Source organism: Chlamydotis macqueenii, chromosome 1 (genome assembly GCF_036417535.1).
Source record: "Chlamydotis macqueenii isolate bChlMac1 chromosome 1, bChlMac1.mat, whole genome shotgun sequence".
Taxonomy (NCBI): Eukaryota; Metazoa; Chordata; class Aves; order Otidiformes; family Otididae; genus Chlamydotis; species Chlamydotis macqueenii.
Window position 1 is genome coordinate 125,326,077 of NC_141556.1, and position 14,669 is coordinate 125,340,745.

General features: G+C 34.9%; 1 protein-coding gene across 1 annotated transcript in view; it reads left to right on the forward strand.

The window, feature by feature from the left end:
- The window catches only part of CFAP47 (cilia and flagella associated protein 47), a 315,224-nt gene that overhangs the window by 229,733 nt on the left and 70,822 nt on the right, over positions 1-14,669 (forward strand). Inside the window, exons 52-55 of the mRNA XM_086766611.1 lie at positions 168-343; positions 2,652-2,759; positions 7,135-7,246; positions 12,134-12,238. Coding sequence (XP_086622737.1) covers positions 168-343; positions 2,652-2,759; positions 7,135-7,246; positions 12,134-12,238 — 501 coding nt within the window. The remainder of the gene's footprint in view (positions 1-167; positions 344-2,651; positions 2,760-7,134; positions 7,247-12,133; positions 12,239-14,669) is intronic.

Here is a 14,669-nt window from a genome sequence, read left to right on the forward strand (position 1 = left end):
TAAGATTGGCTGAAATGTCTCTTGCTACAGCTTATCTTTTTCGGGCTAGTTCACACATCAAACAAAGATACAGCCTGTGTACATGTAAGTGTACGAGTAAGCATCTTAAAGAAAGATCTTTTATATGTAATGGCTCATAATTAATATTGTGGGCTTTTTTTTTCTAGGATACTGTTGGAATTCATATTCCCATCACTAATCCTGCAGATAAAATTCTCCAACTGAGTGTGGTGCTGGAGAATCGGTCACTTTCTGGACAAAAAGATTTGACTCTCAGGCCCAAAGAAACATTTTTGTATCAAGTAAAGTTTTCCCCAGCTGTTGTTGGCCCTTCAGATGCAAGGTAAGTTACAGAGTTTTGATACTTGTGGTTGTGGCTCTTGTGCTAGTAAGTGAACTACTTTCATTGAAACTTCAATCACTTGATGTAGATGCCACCCTAAAAAACACACAAAAGGTAATAAATGGAATTGAAAAAAACTTTCCAACTTTTAATATATTGTATCCCAAATGGTACCTTCCTTCTGAGGGGAAAAACCTAACTGACAGCCAGTAGAATAATTCCTAATTGTTCTAGTTCACTAGAATTCAGTGAACAATGTTTTAGATATTTACTTATTATTAGAAGTCTCATCTGAAAACTTCAGATGAATTGTTAGTTTTGTAAATTTGTAAGTTCCATAAAGGGAATAACATGATTTCATTTTTTCTTCTGAGAAGGAAAAAAACTATAATAATGTAACTAAAACTAGGTGAAGAACTCTTTAAGAGTCTTCACATAAATACATTTAGCTTCAGAATCTTCCATTAATTAACAATGATCTACTAAATTAATATGGAGAGGTTTTAAATGACAATTTTTTTTTTTTCGTTACATTGGAAATCCAAACAAAACTGTGCAGGTATGGTAATTAGCAATACGCAGACAGGTGGCCTCTTGGTCTTCATTTCAGCCAAACCAGTTCAGCAAGTAACTGAAGAATGCAGAATTGCAAAACTTATTTTCCTGGGATTTGATTAGCAAAGCATTATTTAGTTGAAGGGCTGACTGAAAAACAATTGCCTGTTTTTCAATGATATCAATCGACCAGCAAAAATATGGGGACAGGGAGGAGGTGGGGTGGTAGTTTATGAGGAGGGTAGAGACAATGACCTGTATTCAAAGACCCAATGTTTACAAAGCCAAAATCCATGCATTTCAAAGTTTTGTTCAATTTGTTTGTATCGATTTTTCTAAAGACCTGAATAATGGCAGGTGTCAATGTACAATATAGCTTTCAAGCAATACTTTTTAAATAAAAATAAGCACTGTTATCACTCTAGTAAATATTTCTTTTTCTGTGGAAATTTGTAGAAATTATGCATCCTGAAGCTGTGAATTAGAATAGACCTAAATTTTTTCACACCAGATAATATTTCTGGTATTTTTCAAGTGCAAAATTTCCAAATAAGAAAATAAAGGTTTATTTTAACTGGTAAAACTTTGGGATCAGCCTATGTGTAGGCTATAACTTTGAGGAGTATGTATGCAAAGATGACATAAGACACAGCAATACATATTCAGTACAATTACACAGTGCTATACTAGAAAGCTGTCCAATAGCTGCTTTAAATTGCAGTAGCTCCAAGGACTACAAAAACAGCTGGACAGAGGTAATTCCACATAACATCCACACTAAGATTTTTTCTGAAGCCATGCTCTGTTTCCTTAGCTATGGTTGCAGCTGGGAAGAAGTGTTATGAAAGTGTTTATGTCGAGTGTACCTTTTCAAATGGATGATTCTTTCCTAAGCTGTTTTATAGTCACTTTAAAGGCACTATTTGCACAGAGAATAGTCTGGAAACACAAAGTAATGGAACAGACATAGTTATCTATCATTTATAACAAGAACTGATCCTTAGTGGGTCATGGGTTTGCACAGTGCATTTCATGTAAGTTTTTATATGCTTACCGTGCTGTGGTTTAATGTTATTATGACTCTGCTACTCAAAAACCTCCAAAATAGAAAAAGACATCTGCAATAGGAGAGGAATTTGTTAGAATGTCTGTCAAAGGAATATACTATACGTATCTCACCTAGCAGCAAGCAATTTTCAGTCATGACAACATTTGATTGTATATCAAAACAATATATTGAATATTCCTTTGAAACATATCTCTTTGTCATGCTCTTATAACTGTGTCTATATCTATTCCTCAGTTTTCATCACTAGATTTGAAGAGGTTTTCCTTTTTAAAATCAGTGAATACTATTTCTATTTTTTTCTCCTTTGAGTTCAAAATGTCTGGAAAGAAAATGCTGTGACATTGAAATGAAATTAAAGCTTATTCTTCTAAGTTAGCAGTTGAAATTATTTTGAATTGTATTTTTGAAAAAAAAAAAAGACCAAACAAAAAAAAAAACCAAACAACTTTTTATGCTAAACCTTAAGAGAGATGAAGAAGAGATTTTTTTGCATCAAAAATTCTAAATATTATTAGTTTTAGTAGCTGAATTCAGACACCAGCAAGAAGTGTTACGGGAAAACTGGGAGGTAATTAAAGAGCTTACTGTGTTGAACTAATTTATTTTTTCCTGAATTTTAATCTGTACATTTTTAATCATCTGCACAAAAGCTGTGTCATATTAAGTTTATGTATCTGTTTTCAGTGTCATATTCCTGTCAGATGTTGTTGGAGAGTTTTGGTATGCACTGAAGTTGATTGTAGAGAAACCATTGCCAACTACTCTGCCTGAAATAGAATGTGAGCTTGGAAAGTAAGTATGTAGTTCATCATGCTAAACCTAGTCACTGGTTTGAAGTGTCATGGAAAACATATGAAGAGTTTACATCAAAAAGTCAGAATAGTGCTTTATATGTACTATAGTAGTTGGCAGATAATTTTCCTAGATATATATGTATATAGGTGAAATTCTCCTTGTAGAAAAACGATTGAAATGGAATTGTAGCCAATAGGTAGACTCCTTCTGAAGTCTTTGTATAGAAATCGCTCTGAAAATACTGCAGAATGTAATGATAAAGATCCATTTTACAGAGTTCTGCAGGTTTGTTTCATTTTCTGCTTCTTTTCTCTTTTTGAACTAGCAATATATATGACAGTCGTGCTTCACAAATGCTTGTGTACCAGTTATCAATTTATTTTATTTCTCAAGAAATGGCAAAGTAAATTAACTTCTGTCCTGCAGATTCTGGTGGTAGACATGGTTGGAACACTGCAAGTGTAAAGAAAATGGGCTACTTGGAGCAGAGAAATGAACCAAATTCTTGTCTTCCTTCAACAAATTTCCATCTTGCATTTCAATAGCATAATTTTCAGTTCTGAGTTTCAAGACAGAAATCAAAGCTTTTAGGATAAGACTTTCAAGAATGCCAGAATATCAGTAGTACTCTTAGACCTATTTCCTCTGCTTAGTAGTAGGTTCTGTGGACACGCTGCTCTTCTGAGTGCTAAATTCCACTTACTTCTGTGTATCTTATCTTTGACTAAATCTGTAATTAATATATATTACAGAATGAGCAAAAACTATTGTTAGAGAGTAGATGGAATTTTACCTGATGAATTTTTTTGTGAATGAATATATTCTGCTGTTCATATATGATGCACAGACCAGAGTTAACTGGCAATACCTTTGTTACTCTGTTTTTCTAAGCAAATCAGTAAGGCTGTCTGTTTCCTGGTTTTTACTTGAAAATTCTGGCTAATTGGAGTTAGTTTTTTTTTTTTTCTCTGCTGTGTAAGCTGACACCGTTAGGAATTCAAAATAACTTAAAACCTTTTCATTCAGACTATCTGCCATTCATAATTTTCTCTAGCATGCACTACCTGTGAACTACATGCACAAATGGTCTGGCTGAAGATGGCTAGTTATCCTTTCCTACGGCAAATAAAATGTGCATTGGAAAGGATTAGCCCCATTAACTACAACACTTGGCTGCCAAAAATATTATGTAAAATTCATTGAATTCCATGTTTTGTTTTTTTCAAAGGAGATTTCTTTTAACTTTACAAGTAGATGCATGTTGTGATTCCTATACATGTGTAAATGAACTCATCTACAGATGAGGGGAGATAGTGGTGGAAGAACAAAAAAGTATTAATTAGCTTAATTATTAACAACAGCAGCAACAACCATAATGTATACCAGGAAATTAACAGTAGTCTATTTCATATATCTGTATATGAAGAGAATAGTATAACAAAACTGACAAACTTCCTTTTCTGTTTGCATTATCTGCCATATTCTTGGTTTCATAAAGTCTCCCACTTTTTGTTCAGTTATTTCCTTCAATGATCTTATTTTTCCATAAATTTATTTCTATTTTATCATCAGCATACTGTCCTCTTCTTGAAGTGCAAAATTTTGGACAATGGCAATGGATTATGACATTGATATTACAATTAATTTACTGAGAATTGCTGTACTGCTGAAATGATGAGATAGTCCAAGTAAATTTGCTGCATTAATATATGTTCAATATGTAGAAGCTACGCAGGCAGACATTTATGTGTTGTCTAACAAAGGTGTTGATTTGTTTTGTTTTGAATGGGTGTACTTCCTTGCTATGTTCCCAGCAACATCAACTGTAAATGTCGTAAAATGTTTGAAGCATTTCTAATTGGTGAAGCTTTGTAGTTCTTTAAGAGACTCACTTCCATTCTACAACCTTTTCCTTGATTGTGGAAGGTTATCATACGTGATATCCTTCTAAAAATAATATTCTTCATTATGTCCTCATTGCATTCTTTTTGCTATCAATCTGAAAAATTTAAGAATTTGTGTCCTTGAAACATTACTTGAAACTGGATTAGGAGACAAGAATCAATTGATACACTTAAAATCAATTTCTAACCAATTCTTGAAAGAGAAAAGAACAGATTCTAACAGTTTATCTTTTAATCCTTCTTCAGATACCCTAACATTATGTGTTTATCACAGTCAGATCTGTTCTTTGTTTCTGTCAAGGTAGATTTAACACATCCTTTAACATATGCTTCTAAGCAAGGAAACCTTCTTCTTGATGTTTTCCGTCTTCATTGATCCATCCTGTTATGGGCTCCATAGTGGAGTCTTCAAAGATGAGTCAATCAAATGATGTTCACAGTGCTCTTGAATTTACTGTCATATGTGACTTTTTTTTTTAGTATAACCATGGTAGTCAATCTGTGTGTGCTGGCAGAGGTTCTCAATGGATTTTGACCACTTGAAGAACCTCTAACAGTCAAATAGTTGCTTCCTGAAATTTCAGATATCCAACACAGTTTTCTTTTTGACAAAGTATTACGTATGAAAGTAACCAGATGAAAAAGTAAAGGCTAGAGATGGCAAATGTGTGAAAATGGAATTATCAAGCAAATCTGAAGCTCTTGTGTGAAAGTGTCCTGGTAATTCTCTGCTCTCTGCTGTTGAGACCTCAGTGATACAGTGCTTTGATAGTGTTAAGCAAAAGCAAATCTGCCACTCAGCTGCTGTGAATTTGTATCACTGCATATGTCGGAAATAGCCCACTGGCACGCAAGTTTTAGGGCCTGAAGTTACAGTTGTAAAGCTTGACTGAAACACCTTCTCTTCTGAATGTTGGAGTTTATATTTTATTTTTCTTTTGTGATTTATCTATCATTAACTGGGTAATTTTTTTCCAGAGGATAAATATGTGGAGCAATCTGCCAGTTGACCTGCCATAGCTTTGACTAGAGGGAATATCTATTAGGTAGATAAATTACAGCAAAACCAATATATAAATGTCATTTTTCAAACTTTTCTTATTTACTGCTCTCAGTGTTGCATCTTGAATCTCCTTTCTCTGTCCCTTGGTGTTATAACAAGAATGTGATTTATGGCCATATATCTTTGTTAAAGGCAAATAATATATTATTTTCATCAGAATAGAGGAAATTTTGGGGCCCTTATGAAATATTTTGAAAATTGTGCTCCCTGGTGCAGGTATCTTTTATTCGTTTATTCTTTAATGAGAAAATAAAGGAGAGTTTGTAAAATGAGTGACAGCCGATTTAAAGCGTAACATTTAGGCAATCAGCATACTCCAATCTTTGTTCTGGGACAGTGACAACACTCGATAAAATATGTGATTTACATTGTGCAACACAATGATTTACCATTATGCTATAAAGAAAAATGCAACAATTGTACAAAATAAAACAGATTTTAGGTTCATGCAGAGGAAGAAAGAGGAAGGAAGCAGGCAGAGCCTCCATTTAAATGACTGGTGTGGAACTCTAGGTTTGTTTTCAGATATCAAGGTTACAAGATGATGAAGAATTGTTTTCTAGTGGCAATAAATCAAAAAATATTGTCAGCACCACTTAATTACAAGCTTCTCCTGTAAACCATTGCTTAGACAAAAAGGAGTTACAGCTATTATTTATCTGATTACCTTTAATTTCTGTTCAGTGCTATACCTGAGGCAAAGTATGAGTCCGTGGGTAGACTACAGAATAATAAGACATACTTACAATTATTTTACTTTTTGGAACCAAATTTTTTTTGTTGACCGTGGCACTCTGAATTATATATTTGACTAAACTGTTTTATTCCAAAGTTAGATCTACAGAAAGTAAGGAAAGAAATATGAGACAAAAATCTGCAAATTGGAGCCTATGAATAAATGTGAAGCTCTGCTATCGGAGACACTAGGATTAATTTCTACATCTTTCTATTTAAGTTAGGCATCAAGTTTAAGGAATTAAATCTAGGATCCTCCTGTAGACAATGAAAAGTGATTCCATATCTTACTGATCTACATTAGGAAAAATTCTCCCCGAAAATGTTTTTTTCCTTGTTATTAAGGGAGCTAGAGAGTCCCTTTAACTAACTAACTTTAACTAACCTCCTGAGAACTGAAGTACAGTGAGAGAAATTCTGCTCTTACAAGTGACCAAAGTATTAGAATGGTTATTGCTACCAATTTTTACTGTTATTAGTAATTATTAATAATATTAATTACTGCTATTAAATATGTGTCCATACTAGTGGAAAAATACTAATGCAATAAAACATAATTCTTATTTTTAAAAATACTCATTTTTCAAAAAAGAAAAGATGTGATGAATAATAAAACACAATGGAAGAAGCTTAGTAATTAATAATAATTGCATATATGTATGTTTTGCAGATCGGCTTGTCTATATATACCTCTCTCTAATCCTACACATGAAACTCTGGAGCTAGAAATTGTTAACAGCAATCCTAGCAATTTTTCAACTGAGACCGATCCAAAGCACCCTGTAAGTAAGATTTCTGTATTTTCACAAAAGTGTACAAATGAGCCTTCTCTTCAAAACATATTGAATTGTGTATCACACTGCAGATTCAGAATACACAACGTAGTCTCCAGAATCAAAGGTATTATATGTGTGTGTTCTAGAGATTTTATAGCTTAAGGATGAAAACAAATACACTTGAAAAACAACACAAGATGAAATGTAGATTTTTTTTTTCCCTGGACTGCTTTGTGGAATGATTTTCAGAAGGACTGCAGTGTTGATTGGCAGTAATATTCAGCAGATATTAGAAGGAGAAGTTGTAAACAAAGCAGCTGTATTAGAAGCTTCACAAGTCTCTAAGAATCAACAAGATATCTAGGTAAATATTTAGGTAAGTAGATAAAATGTTAGTGTAAGGCTGTAAGAATATTGGCCAGAGTTCTAGATGGTCAGAATTATGAAAAATTTTATTATTGACTACTGATTACTAGTTAACAGCACAGGTCCTACAAAGAGCTCTTTGGATGTTATTAACAATTAATACTATTAAATATGTGTCCTTTTTATGATGGGTAGATGAGAAGAGGGAGGACAGATACATGGAAACTCTGGTTCAAGGGGTTAGAGGGACTTTTTATTAGGATGTGAATATTGAAACTTTAATGTGAAAAAAACAAAATTATGAAACCTGTTGGAGACAGGAAAGAGATGGCAATTGCACCTTTTCTAGATATGAGGAAGATAATACAAGGAAGACATCTGCCAGAGCTGCTTTATTTGTGCAAACTGGTATAAGCGTCAGAGGGAGGGGAAAGGATTATTGTAATAAGATACTAAAATAAAGCTGAGAAGGTAGAAAATGGATTGTATGGGGAAAACAGCAATATTATAAAGTCATAATATGTGCATTTTCAGCTTTCAGAAACTAAATGGCTTTCAGCTTCAAATATAGCAATACAAGTCCAAACATTCTCAAAAGGGGGTCTAAAGATAAGTTAAAGGCGATCACAGTTATTTACTGAATTGCCCGATATTTTGCATACATAGTATTACATTAAATTAGAAGTATAAAATGTGAAGTGTTTATTTTAGTCTATCTTTTATGCAATGCATATTAGCACATCTTCAGACATTATGTTAAAACTTGGCAAGTGTTATTACTAACCATTTCATCAATTGATATTTGAATAGGAGCTAAGAAACATAATGGATGCAAACTGCATTAATCATTTAGGAGCATTATACATGCTATGTTTAGGTCATTGGCACAGAAGTTGATTAGATCTAATTATAGTGACTTTTGGCTCCTGGAGATTGCATGTTACCTTGTCCAGGAAATTAAAAAAAAAAACAAACCTCCTTTCAGCTTACCTAATTTATCACCAGAGATTCACATATCACCAATAACTACATTACATTGCTTAGGAAGAGACACATTCAGCACTAACTGCAGTAATTTTCTTTCCTAGCTACAGCTTGCTTTATCTCTAGTAGAGAAAGATTCATGTTCAGCATTTAACAGATTAAAATTCTCAATCATCAGTAATGCTATGTTCCCCAACTTTCTTCTTTCCCTCTGTATAAATACATGGACAGATTTCACATGTATGTGTATTATATTTATACACATATATATTTATGATGTAACTTAAATGTACAAAAAGCTCTTACAAATGGGATCATCTATATTGCCAAAAAGAAACATACTTTCACTGTAAATCTTCAGCTTGCTGTTCTCCTGACTTATATCTGGCCTAAAACTTTTTCATGAAGCTGTCTTCCATCCTTATCAGCTAAGAAACACAAATTTTTTTGAGGAAAAATAACTTAATAAAGAAGGACTGGCAGAGAGGAGTGCAGTCTCAAGGTGTCTGAGTCCAAGCTTTATTAGTTTGTTAATGATGGAGAATATTGTTTTGTACAGAGTAGAGAATAAATTTTTAGATTTAACAAAAAATTTCCCTCCTTTGTTGGAAACAGGAATAATGCATGTGTAGTTCGTTTCTCAGTCTTCTTCAGATTCAGTTTCTGTATTTGAAGAGTTATATCTGAGATCTTAGGAAGAGTAATGGTACAGGTTCCCTTTCACATGAGTGTCTTGGAAGACACTCGTTTATGTGAAGAAAATGAAAGGCAGGGGACAGGTTAACTTCAGTATATTTTGTAGAATCATTGTCGCAAAGTATGACCTTCTTTAAATATACTATTAACATTATTTCTCAATTTTAGTTTTTAAAGCAATTTATTATTTGGTTTTCAGTAGAAAGTAAGTTCTTTTTTCTACCCAACTCTTTATTTAGAAACAAATTATTTTCTGGATACAGTAGAACATCATACTGCGTAATATAGAATTATTTTTTTAAAACACATCTATAATGTAAAAAAAAAAATAAATTCTGCTTTCAGAGCAGGTAGCCTGCTGTATTATCGTACCTCTGTGTTGATTATTTAGATTCATTATGCCAGTGCATTTTCTGTGTAATGATAGTGTGTCAAGTAATGCTTATTGGAAATGGAATTCCAGTCTGTTTTCATCCTTATGGGAGAGTTATTATTCCAAATAATGTAGGTCTCCGTTAAATTACTGAAAATTTTTAAAATGTAGTTTTAATTTAATCATATATTCCTATGGTGTGACAACCTGTCTTTACCTTGCTTTGTCATTTCATTCAAAAGTATTTGGGAGGGGGTAATCATTAAGGTTCTTTCTCCGTTTTTAAGTCTTAATTTGATAAATGAGGCTGGCTGGTTTGGACAAAGTAAGTAGGACCTAGACTGCAAATGAAAGTAAAAAAATCTTAAAAAAAGGTCTCTGGATACTGAGCATGCCCAAAAACTCACTGAGAAATGAGCTGTTCAGGCTTCTTTTAGATGATGAGCAGCTAAATGAACTCTGGGCAGTGGGGCAGATGGTGATGGAGGTGGTTTGTGGGAGGTGATGCTCCCTCAGGTCTGTTATTCTGGCTGATACAGAAGCCCTGCAAAGGTGACAAGCGTGGGATGGTGGCAGTTGACTGCTGTTGGCAAATGTGCTTTCAAGTTGTTGCTCACCTACAGGATTTAGGAGATTGTGAAGTGTGGGGGACACAGCAGTGCTGTGCTTCCTGCCTGGGTGGTGCAGGTCGTGTAACAGCCAGGTGGGAGTGGGCCCAGAGCAATGAGCTGCATGTTCTGTGTGTAAGACCCACCTACTTCTCCTTCTGGAAATGTTTTTTGTCATGCAGTAGAAACTGTAAAATTAAATTTGTAAAGTTTGAAAAATACAGTACCACCTCGTAATAGACAAGATGGTTAATGTCTTCAAACCGATAAACTGTTAATGGGAATATTTTGATAAATTATTTTAAAACTTGCCCCCCAAAAGAAAAGAATAACATTTCAAGTTTTGTACATTAATTGACCACATCTGAGCTCTGTCCTCTCTTCTGCTCAATCTAGCTCCCACTGCCATCAACAGGAGTATCTGTTGTTCAAGCTACACCAGCATCCTGTAATTGTGCTAGTACCCTACAGACAGACCGAGTAGATGACTGGCAGGACCAGGATAACCGGGTCCAGCTCTGAGATGACAGGGAAAGCCATCCAGCAGTGAGGAAAAGAAACATAAGCCTCATCAGGGCCCTCTACCCTGGGCTGGGAGTGGACATCTCTGTCCCTGCTTCACACTCTGGGGTCTCCAGTTTGGCCTCAGCACTGTGGCCATGGCCACATGGCCACTGTGACCATGTGCCCTGGTGCTGCAGTGGGTCACCATCTGTGTCCTTGTCATGTCTCTGCTCACTGTCTCTGGGTGTGGTGGGTCAGGGCTACTGGTGGATGTTCCTGTGTTGCTGTGCCATAAGCTCAAGCCTTCCTCAGTCCTGACCCAAGCACTGTATCAGAGCACAGGCAGCCAAACCCCTGGAGAAGGAAGAAGTTGCAGGGCTTGTTGGTGCGGTCAGACGTCTTGGAACCATTAAATGTAGTAAACAAAACTGAATGTTTTAATAACTCCTGTTTACTGCCTGTTAGCAGCCCGTTCTTCCCGGGCTGACATTTCCTTTATAAATGGGCTTGTCAGTGCCAGCTGTTGTAGGGTGTAGTTTTGACCTTTAGTAGTTGTAAATTATCTTCATTTTATAAAATACAACTTGAGTGTCCATAATTCAAATCAATTATCTTTTTATATCTTCTTACTTGCAAGCATTATTTAAACATGTATGATATTAAAAGCCCAGTACTTTTTTTTTTTTAGTTAAAAAAATAGACACAGTAATTGTGTATTCAATAATTCTAGCTAATCATTCTCTCAATGTATTGGCATTTTTATTGTTCATAATTTTATTCTTTCACTACTTATCTAGTTCTTAAAAACATTTATGACTCCATTGTAGCCAGCTACTTTGCTTTTCCCCATGCAATTGAGACCGAAGTAGTATACTTCAGATGAAGAGAAAACTAGCACTATCATTTACAGTGTTAGTTTAGATAAAGGTACATGTAAGAGAGACAAAGCACTAGTTTATTAAAACCTGTGATACATTTCCGTTATAAGCCGATTGATGTCTTTGGAGGGCAATATAGTAACCTTTTAGTGTCATCAATATGATCAGACACCAAAGTCATGTTTGAATGGTATTTGTGACAGGGGCTGTCCGTGTCCTTGGAGCAATCTGTAACACCAGCTCTATAGTTTCTGGGGAATGAATGTGCAGGGTCTGCCACTGGGATTGTTTACTGCAACACACTTGCTGCTTTAGCAGCCTGTGCTTGCTGAGAAGAGAGAATGCATCTGGTGGAACACATTAATCACATAAACATCAACACTGTTGATACAAAGCAGATTGTTGATACAAAACAGAAACAGACTCCAAAAAAATTATTTTCCTTTCCCTCTTTTTCCTTTGCTTCTTTCTTGTATTTGTACAGCTGATTGTTGCTCCCCATTCTACCACTGAAGTACCCGTGCGGTTCTGTCCATCTGCCCTTGGAAGAAGCAATCACAAGGCATCAATAACCTTCAAATGTTCACAGGTATGATACTATGTTTGCTGCCCACAACACTTGGAATTCAGATTAGATAATACTGTTAACAGATGTGTAAGTAAGTGTTTCAGTCTGACAGTCAAGTTGAAATGTAATAGCAGGATGCATAATGAAAGAGCAAATGCAAAGATGTTCAAAAGTTGTAATTTGTTTTAACCTCAGATTTAAACAGAAATTACTCTATTTACAGTATTAAAATGTGGTGTAATGGCCTAGGAGCTAGAATAAGTAATGAATAATTTTAGCTTTCTTGGTCATTAGTTCTACTGTTATTAACACCAGAAGACCAGCACTTCTTAGCATTGTCACCTTTGAAATTAAATTTCTTGATGTTTTTCCCAACCCCGAACAAAATGAAATTGTTTCATTTTCTATCTGATCTGAATTTTGGAAGGTCACACACTTGAAAAAGTGAATTCTTCCTTTCAGTTAAGTATTTGCTTTCTGTGCAATTTCCTCTCTATTCTTTTTGGACTTTCAGATATCCTAGTAGACTACTGACCTGTTAATTACTCCGGTTAAATGTTACCAGGAGTTTTCAGTAGTGTTTTAAGTAATACTGCAAAAGCAAATATTCTTTTATATGAAGAAAACAAATAGTGAAGGAAGTGATGTGGCAAATTTTTTTTCCTGATAAATTATGTTGAACAGACAGGTTATTTGTATGTGGTGTTATCATCACGTAATTTATTTTCAAGATGTCTCTTAAATATTTATAAAGGATGAAAACAAGGAGACAGCAATTCTCATATGGATAGTATATATGCAAGGCCAGTTCAAGAGGACAGAATGTCCTTATCTTATCTGGACCCTAATGGCACACAGAAACCTTATCTATATTAAAAAAAAAAAAAAGAAAATATTCACCAAATACAGAAGCAATAAAGCAACACAACAATTCATTTAAACATTTCAGGGACAAATTGAGCCCTGCCACCTGAATCTTGTTATCCAGTGTATCTCCTTTTGAGTTATGGCAAACCTCCAAGATTTCTTCTGTAGTGAACTTTAGACAGTATCCAGTCCTTCTAGCTGCTTTGTTCAGACCCCTTTAATAATTTCAATGTATTGGTGTAACCTTAGTAATTTGTTAGTGGTCTTTTTATGCCTGAACTTTTTGAATTTTGTAGATTTTCATTCATTTTCAATGCTACAGTCGTTACTAAATTAATCCCAGACTATTTCAGTTTTCTAGTTGTTATATTGATAGCTCACAGTGATTATTTGCACAGATATAACTGCCCTTTTTAATGAAGACATGAAGAATGTTTCTCCTCAGGAGTAGATGCCTCAAACAACTTTTCATGTAGCCCCCCCCAACCCGGCAGTGATTTCCATCCCTTGATTTCTCTGATTAAATATATCTGAATGGACACTTAAGCCATCTGATAGCTGAATAGCTGACTAATCTGAAATCAGTTATGATAGTGCTTACAGCATAAGCCTTAAGTATTTCTGATTGTGCTTCTTTGCTGAACTGAGAGAAACTGCTCTCTGCTATTACTTGTTTTGTTTGTTTCTGGTTTGAAGCTGTATGGAGAGTTCTTCACAAAGTGTATCCGAGTTTAGCTCTAATCAGTGTGAAAATCTCAAATTAAGTTTGTTGGGGCAGCACAACGGGAAGGTCAGCTTGAACATTACCCACATCCAGAGTTCTAACATATCTGTATTATCGTATTCTTTTACCACATTGCTAGCATCCAGGTGTAATGTAGAACATTTAATAGTATTAAGTAATATTAGAAAGAATCTGAGCCCAATATTAGATTCTATCTTGTATTATTTGCCTTAGGATTCTGGTATTTTTAATCTTTTTTCCTCTTGATTTCTTGCACTGAACATACATGATCTTGAGCTCCATCACAAAGTGGGTCAGTGAGGAACAGTAACTGCAGGTTAGGCATGGCAGGCCTATCCTGTAATCTGTATAATGTTTTTGTTGTCTTGTTTTACTTTCTACATGGATGGCTAATTTTGTTTGGCTCCTTCTTTAGCTGCTGTTTGACAGAGTTTCAGTCTATTGTTTTAAAGGTGCTCAGCACTTGAAACAGTCGTGTCCAAAATGGCTCTGCTTGTTAACCACAAAAAAGTCAGTGGAAGCTGCAGTCTTTAATGTTTGTAGACCATGAGTCTGAGCCTTCAGCAATAAAGCTCAGACTTGATCTTTACAGCTCACCTGCACAAAATATGAACATGTGTACTCCTCTCATCCTTGCGTTGTACCTCAATGTAAAATTACTTGCTATGAAGAAGGTGCTTCCCACAGATTTACAGTGGGCCTGAAAAGCGTTGTTAGACTAATATTGCCTCATAACTTCTGTGTTGAAACTTTTGCAAAAGATTTTTTTTTTTACTGGGTTTGTAAGCAAGCACAAAGTATCAATAGCAAGCCAGTGTAGACCACTAATAGCTTGACCCA